This window comes from Oncorhynchus keta, chromosome 31 (assembly GCF_023373465.1).
Source record: "Oncorhynchus keta strain PuntledgeMale-10-30-2019 chromosome 31, Oket_V2, whole genome shotgun sequence".
Classification (NCBI taxonomy): domain Eukaryota; kingdom Metazoa; phylum Chordata; class Actinopteri; order Salmoniformes; family Salmonidae; genus Oncorhynchus; species Oncorhynchus keta.
The window spans coordinates 8,136,540-8,145,099 of NC_068451.1; the positions used below are offsets into that span (position 1 = coordinate 8,136,540).

Here is an 8,560-nt window from a genome sequence, read left to right on the forward strand (position 1 = left end):
GACCTCTCGCTCTCTCCTCTAAGCTGTATGGAGACCTCTCTCTCTCTCCTCTAAGCTGTATGGAGACCTCTCTCTCTCTCCTCTAAGCTGTATGGAGACCTCTCTCTCTCTCCTCTAAGCTGTATGGAGACCTCTCTCTCTCCTCTAAGCTGTATGGAGACCTCTCTCTCCTCTAAGCTGTATGGAGACCTCTCTCTCTCCTCTAAGCTGTATGGAGACCTCTCTCTCTCCTCTAAGCTGTATGGAGACCTCTCTCCTCCCTCCTCCTCTAAGCTGTATGGAGACCTCTCTCCTCCCCTAAGCTGTATGGAGACCTCTCTCCTCCCTCCTCCTCTAAGCTGTAAGGAGACCTCTCTCTCTCTCCTCTAAGCTGTAAGGAGACCTCTCTCTCTCCTCTAAGCTGTAAGGAGACCTCTCTCTCTCCTCTAAGCTGTAAGGAGACCTCTCTCTCTCCTCTAAGCTGTAAGGAGACCTCTCTCTCCTCCCCTAAACTGTAGGGAGACCTCTCTCTCTCCTAAGCTGTAAGGAGACCCCTCTCTTACTCTCTTGGCATAAAGTGATAGCACACAGAGGTCAGAGAGGGACAAGGGTCATTCTAACACCAAGGTGACAGCCAGCAAACTAGGCCACGGTCTTGGACATCTTAGGCTTCTCTAGTTGAGACAGTTACAGACTCCAGCTAAAGTTGTCACTCATGTTACAAATCTAAGATGGTTATACAGTAGGTGGGATGAGGGGTTGCTACGCTATTGAATCAATGTTAGGTGCAATTTACTTTGCACCTAAAAGTGGTTGAATGTCCCGTTGAGATGTTCAGATCGATGAACAACAGTAATCACATTGACAATATAGCTAACAGCCTTTTCAAATCAAATTAATTATTCCTATTGATCCTAAGGCTTGGTGTAGAAAAGAGAAGCAATGCACTGTATACATAATTCCTATACAACCATATACTGTACATGACAAGGTTTTCATAGTTTTAGACAAACCCTAGATTAGCCTTACGCTGTTGTGCGAGCAGAATAGGTGCTGGCTCTTGCGTTCAGATGTGAATTTGCTTACAACTAGCTAGCCCGTGATGACCTCTTCGTTTGCATTGACAAGATCACATCATGGCATATGCTTTAAAAAGGGCATCGTTCAATTAAATGGTTATAATCAATATATCGCTATACACATTTCACACCAATACACTGCATTGAACTGCTACTTCTGCCCATGCCTGTATCTCCAGGGCAGCATTTTAAATAACATGCTCCATTGGTCGCACTGCAAGTCCCCTCCTTATTGGATATCAGGAAGACACAAACCCACGCGAAAGCTTGAAAGACAAAACGAGGAGCGATTAACTAGAGATAACGAACTGAAAAACTAACTAGGTTTCCCTTTTTACCTGTGGATTCATCGGAGTAGAGAAGCACGATTTTGACTCCGGGTCAAAGATTCTACCATGAACCAGCTAATAATCGGACCGTATGCATGTCAGGTATAATAACAACCCGGTGTCCATCTCCTAGGATAAACTAGCTAGCTGGTTAAATGTATATGAATTTTTAAATGTGTGTTTCGACCTGCCCCAAATTAACATCGTTGGTTTTGATATTTTAACCTGCGTGTCATGATTGTGTCTGTTGTGGATTGACAAAGTCAACATACCTGTGATGGTGGACGCGTAAATATATATTCTGGGCCATTGAGGTGGTTCGACGACAAAATATCTGTTCAGTCCACCCACATATCCTTCACAGTGATGCCTAAAACTCCAAAATGGTTATGGAACACTACATTTTCAAAAGGGGAGCGCTAAAAACCAAATGAGGAACGTTAAACCGGCAACGGGGTCTTTTAAAAATGTAAAAAAAAATACTTGATGTGAATAAGGTGCAAAGAGAGAATAGATCAGAGTCATAAGATGCAACATGAATTGTAAGATGGAGAAAACGCCACAAAATGGTTCTGAAATGGCCCATACTAGAGCCTTTTCTTAAAGGGAACTTGTAACATATCCTCCTGAGACCCAACCATTCATTTTTGGCCACTCTCTTTGACATGCCACTAGGTTAAGTCCTGTTGTAGGACATTCTGGGTTTATCCAATGATATCACATGAGTGGGGGTGTGGCCTAGATAACGTTCTCTTCCTGGATTTTCAAAATGGCTGCCAACACAATTAGCATATGCTGTGGTAAGAAGGTAAGTGTATGTATTTGTGTAATTGTCATTTTTGTGAGTTTGAATTGAAATTCCTTCTAGTAAATATCTTAGAAAGAATGTGGATGGTTTTCAGAGCAGTGTAACCATTTTTTTCCAAATTCAATACGAGCTAAATAAGAGTGTTTATAAATGCCCTCTGTAGTAGACATCAGGATGTGACAACTATGTTTACCTACTGTAATATACATGTTTCATATTTACTATCAACTTTTTCTTTATGTCCACTACAGTGCACATACAAATTTGTCTTTGTAAATTATTTGAACTCAAAACAGTTTTTTTTTGGCTGGGTGTCAGGAGTATAACAGTATTTGGTGTGATTTTAGGGATCGGCTTATATAGGGGAGTGAAGTCCATTCAAGATCAACAAATCTCTTGGTGTTGCATCACAATCCTTCTTGTATGTAAATGATCTTCTACTGCACAGCATACACATCTCAGCGATGCTGCCGATTTTGTATGTTCGATTCAAATAGAGAGGAGGCGCTTTAAACGGCGATGCAACATTACATTTCCAAGTCTGGCGATTGACACATTCCTTAGACTTAGGGTCTCAATAGGCGAGGTGGTGAAGAAAGGGGTTTTCACTGTGCTAAACTCGACAGACATTACAGTGTGAAGTACATCCAGTGTACAGCACCGAGTACACCACGTAGAACCCTGACCAACTGAAGGACAAACGATGACAAAAGACAACCACATAAACAACAGCCTCATATCAACCCTTAAATTAAAAACATGCAGTTTAAGAGGTTAATTGTCTGATACAATGCACCTAGTGAAAGGGGGTTTACTCTGTCTGACAAAAAAAAAAAAAGAGGCCAACTTTTCTTGAAAGTAGAAGACCGATCGTAAACGTTATGACGACAAAATGTGGAACATTGTCTGTGACTAAACCAGTCCAACCCTTTGGTAACGCATAATTATGTTCCCCTGTCTCTCGGGATAATTTCCACCGAGCCCAAGATCAGCCAAGGTGGCGACTGCCTTCCTATCACTTAAACAACGAAAAAAGAGCAATGACAACTATTGAAAAAAGATGGCTATTTAGTATCCTTTTCTCTTTTGGTTCATAAATCAAGTTATGTCCCAAGTCCAGTTTTGGCTTTATTTGTTCCTCAACCAATGGGATAGCAAACTCAAATGAGGTGGTGGTGGAGTGAGAGGAAGTGGACCTTTCCCCTGTAGTGCCCCGCTCATGGGAAGGAGCCGCTACAACCAGGCCCCTCCCTATTCCTCGCAATGGAAGGAGCTAGTTGTTTTTTAGGGAAGGAATGGTTCATCCTCCTCGTCCTCATTACTGGGTCCCGGGTCACTCAGACACCTCATCAGCCCTGGGTTCTTGTTGCCCCCCTCTTCCTCTCCCTTCTCCCCTTTCCCGGCCGGCTTCATCATCAGGCCTCGATCCTCATCCCGGTCAGCCCCCTGCCTCTGACCCAGGCCCGTGGCACCCTCCCTCTGACCCAGGCCCTGGCCCGTGGCACCCTCCCTCTGACCCAGGCCCGTGGCACCCTCCTTGGAGAACTCGTTCAGCATGTTGACAGAGTCCGGGGACTGGGGGGAGGCCAGGTCCACCTGGATGGTAGGGACGCCGTCTGAGGACGCCTTGATGTTGTAGAAGGCGTTGGGGTCTGCGCGGGGCAAGCAAGGAAAGGGTTAGCACACGGTACATTACTCCAAAACGGGGGAGGCCAACCCGAGCGCACGTTGAGGAGGCAAACGTGTAACGTCGCAGATAGAAATGTCACGAATAGAGCTTACTTCATTCCCATTCTACACGTTAAGTGTATGTTTGTTCCATATAATACCTTGAATTTCTGAACATTCCACCGCGTCGTGGCATGGCTTGTTTAGTCGAAGCAGGTGTGCTAGTGCTGAGCTGGGCTAGAACAGCAGGCTCACACACGGTGCCTCTCTACGACTAGGGTTGGCCAACCCTGACTAGAACAAATACTTCAACTGTTCCCCGAACAAAAATAGACATACAATACACATTCACAAAAAGACTCACATTATTATTTATTTTTTTATGCACAATCATGAACAGACAATTACACCACAACTGTGGAGCTGCATCATGCCGTAACCTGATCATGTCAATCAAATGTATGCTAGAATCATGGGTATCGCATTGACAAATGGAAGCGAGCAACATTTACATGCATATACAGTAAGACTGTAGCCGAGGCCATTGGTCGCCACAGCTCATCGCCTTCTACACTCACTAGGACTGTACTACATACCTGGAATTACTTTGGTCCCTCCCTTCTCAGCTTTCAAACCACTGCCTACAATGAAACCAAGCGCAATGCTGCTTTACATGCCAACTTACACATGCAAACATATTTCCAGTCGAAATACCATAAAAAGGTGGAGTAGCCTACTGTATAACAGCGTAATATAATAGTGCATTCTGCAGATAGCGTCGTTGACAGCCCTTAAACATTACAAACTGTACAATCTTGCCAAACTAAGTATACTACGTGTGAAGTAAACGGGTTCCTCTCGCCTCAAAACGACATCAAAATATATTTTTTCAAGTGATAAAGTGCAAATGTGCCCAAAAGCTCTGCGACGGAACAAGTTTGCTTCCATCATCTTTCCTGTTGCTTCAAAAGGAACCTTGCAACAACTGTTGATTCACACTACTAAGCCAAGCCACTCTAACCTGGTTACACATCCACCATAGTTGCTGGAACCATGCTGGAAAGGACCATTTGAATGGAAATATCAGCGCCAGACCAGTAACGGTAGAGCGTTGGAAAAATAGTGTAAGAGGGGAGCGTCAGAGTGTGATGTGGGTGTAGGATGGACTCACCCGAGGCCAGTCTGGCTCTGCACATGGTGGGGGAGTCAGGAATTGCGCCAGGGACTGTGAGGTAGTTACTCATCTCTGTCATCTGTTCACAGGCACACACAAGCAACCGTTTCAATATACAAGGGTTGTGGGTTCAATTCCCACATCAGACACACGTAGTGGATACTGTATGGTCGGCGACTGCCAGTCACTTTAGATTAAAGCATAGCGCCATACAGCCATATTACTTACAATACAATAGGATACGTTGTCCATTTTAATGGAAATTATTTTAGTGAGGTCAACTATACAGAAAGAAATGCATTACAGCAATACATCCAAACACTAGATAGGCCTACACCAAATCAATACAACACAATATGACTGACAATATCATAAAGCCCAACCAAGACACATCCTGAAGACAAAAGTGCCATTAAAAGTTTGACAGGTCACTAAATTGTGTCTACCGGTCTGTCGGGGATCAGCGTTTTCCTCAACTCTCCTTTAAAAAGTTATATTCAATCAAAATGTTATTTAATTTTCTAAATAAAACCATTCTGCTGGGATCAGCAGAGTCCTCAGTCTACAGTGTCCTTTTTAAAAATCTGTTCTATTTATGTGTTGCTTCCATTTTCATTACATAGAGACTGATTCATTGCAAGTTGGCCGTCGGGCCACAAGGCTGCATAAATGAATCAGGAACTGATTGTGTCAGGCAAATTAATTGAATGGAGGGGGTGGGACACTGACTAAATCCATCAGAGTTAGGCTAAATTAATGTGAAGAAAGAAAGAACGTTTACAACTGTGAGTAATGAGAGAACTTTGTGTCTGGTTGTCTGTTGAAGTTCTCTCTATGTCTGGGGGAGTCTTAGCATGGCTTCCAAAACTGATTTTGCCACATTTCATCGTTTCACCCAGAAGAACAGATGTTTTGACCAGATCAAAAGAGCAGCGTTTGGCCACGTGGGCTTCCATCCTTAATCCACCCTCTTTCAAAGAGTAGGCTGTTTGGACCAGTAACTTTTGGGAGGATTGCACGTATCAGTCTATTTTATGTATTGTTTGCCCATGAGGTGATAAATATAGTTCTATTGAACTGGTAGAATTCCAGACTAAGTGAGCACAACAATGGTGAACGCAGCATTCAATCTGGTTTAACCAGGCTAGGAGAGTCTGCTGGTCTTACCTTCTTCTCTAGGTCGATCAACCTCTGCTTCTTCAGGAGGAAGTCGTTCCATCCGTCCTCGAAGGGATCGGCCACCAGAGTGTGTCTGTTGTAGGAGCGCAGCTGGAGGGAGAGACAACACACACTCAACTCACACTATGGGACAGGAATGCTATTGAGCACATAATAATAATAATAATGATAATACACTTTCCAGGCACCAGAGTGGATCTGTTATAGGAGCGCAGCTGGGAGGAAGGAGAGACAAAGCACATTCATTCAACTCACACCACGGGACAGGGAGGTCTCGTCTAGGACCACACAGCAACAATGCACACTTGTATTCATAACGATACAGGCTCACGACTACTTCAGTACTATAATATCTTAAGAGATGTTACGTTTGACAATACTAATGAGGACATGACAAATGAAGCAATGTATGTAAAAATGTATGCAAGCATGACTAAGTCGCTATGGATAAAAGGTTCTGCTAAATTGGCAAATTGTCTTCTCTTTGCAAACAGAGTGAGCATCTGAATTCCTACATTACTAGCTGAGAGCATAACCCCCAAAAAAATGGATCTGAGATCAGCTTTGCAGTTGCCCTCCTAATGTTACCCCTCAGATGTCAATGCTACCCCTTACCCCGCAAGAGGGTAAATCTGATCCTGGATCAGCGCTCACCCTCTGGCGGGTCTTCTGCAGGTTACTCCTGAGGATCTTCCTGATCTCCTCCTCACGGCCCTTGGTGAACTGAGGCAGGGCCCGCTCTGCTACAGGGGGCGGCAGCTTCTTGGGCTGGATGTTCCTGGGAGAGAGGACGGAGAAAAACAAGAGACACATTGACTCCATGGATAACTATGGTTGCTGTTGGCCATTACCAAGCTCTAACTCACTTGGCAATTACTTCCTGTAACATTCACGAGAAATATTCAGGCACATTCTCCCATACCAGTTATTTACAGGATGTCATTTATCGTTCAGCCTCTTGACTTTCAAACCTCTCTGGCGCTCGCAGACAATGTGGAAATGGCTATTAAGTGTAGCGCTGGTGAGCTTAAAAAGGAGCTGGAGGAGGAACGAGGGCGGAGCACTCACTGCATGGAGACCTGCGAGGGCACGGCGGAGGGCAGCTTGACGCCCCCGCCGCTCTCCACCAGCTCGATGGCCTGCTTGAACTCCATCTTGTGGTAGAAGGCGATGAGCTGCGGCTCCTTGTAGCGCTCGCCCGCTATCAGGCACTTCTTTATGTACTTCTTGTTGAAGCGGTTTAGCCTGAAGGGGAGAGACGAGAAAACAAGTCAACCTTCGAGTCCTTTTATCCAATTGCCTCCATGTCTTGTTCCCTCCATAGTACACAGCCATAACCAGCCTCATTAAAACCTTATAAAGGTTCATTGATGAAAAGCTCTTGAATATGAGTAGAACACACACACACACACACACAACACTAGGAAACCATGTTGCCACTGGCAGGAACACACACTGTGAAAACAGACCTCTATAGGATGAGCCCAGTGTTTTGATCATAACGCTCTAAAAAGGAGGGACTCCACCAGAGAGATCGATCCAGTTAGACGTGGTGTTCTAGACGTGGTCCTTCCTTTGCTACCTACTTGTCTTTCCAGTGGTGATGGCCGTAGTGTCCACAGATGTCCTCAATGCCAGTCAGCAGGTGGTCCAGGAACTAGGGGGAGAAAGCAACGCTTACGTCTAAATATTGTATCTACGCTAACCAACAAGAGGGACAGATATTTGAAATGCTTTTTTTTTTTAAACATTTTTTTTAAAAAGGGAAGTAAAAAGTGTAACCAAGCCTAATCTGTTACTACTTTTTCCTGTCTCTATTACATGTAAATAGTACAGAGCGGTGTATTTTCCCCATCACACAGGCCACCATTTTGTCATTTTTGGGATTTTCCCCTAAATAGCCTTTTCTCCATGGAGATTCTCCCACTTGCAACAGGAATTAGCCACAATCTGGCCAATAGAGAGAGCATTAGGCCTAGATGATGTCCATCACACTCACAGATTGAAGCAGAGAAATAGGCACTGACAGATGACGTTCGGTCGGTGGTCAATTCTGTTCCTGTATTTTGATTATGGCCACCGCTGTGACAGTTCTGCACAGGGACAGTTTGACATGCGGAGTTGCTATGGGAACAAGCAGTTTTGGTCGTGCCACTGAATTTATTTGAAATTCGCATCGACATCGACACGCATAGCAATGTTCTTGGGCAGCGAAGGGATTTTCTTGACAGTAGTTTCTGCATCAGTTCTATCACTGGTCGAAGAAAACGTTCCCATTTCTCGCAATAGTACTTTATAATGAAAGCCTCAGGCAAGGTGACACAATAGGTCAGGGTCAGCCCCA

The 8,560-nt window shown here is 44.4% G+C and overlaps 1 protein-coding gene across 19 annotated transcripts in view; it reads right to left on the bottom strand.

Moving 5' to 3' along the window:
- Positions 1–8,560, bottom strand: part of LOC118364304 (sodium/hydrogen exchanger 1-like) — an 80,124-nt gene that overhangs the window by 5,202 nt on the left and 66,362 nt on the right. For 3 of the 19 annotated variants that reach the window (XM_052489419.1, XM_052489433.1, XM_052489420.1), the window contains exons 7-13: positions 7,803–7,873; positions 7,285–7,461; positions 6,832–6,994; positions 6,205–6,306; positions 5,035–5,116; positions 315–3,847; positions 4–249 (exon numbers count right to left, since the gene is read on the bottom strand). In XM_052489419.1, coding sequence (XP_052345379.1) covers positions 3,480–3,847; positions 5,035–5,116; positions 6,205–6,306; positions 6,832–6,994; positions 7,285–7,461; positions 7,803–7,873 — 963 coding nt within the window. In that variant the 3' untranslated portion in view covers positions 4–249; positions 315–3,479. Of the gene's footprint in view, positions 1–3; positions 3,848–5,034; positions 5,117–6,204; positions 6,307–6,831; positions 6,995–7,284; positions 7,462–7,802; positions 7,874–8,560 lie in introns of those variants that run through there. The other 16 variants (XM_052489423.1, XM_052489424.1, XM_052489421.1 and 13 more) reach the window with 10 other exon arrangements.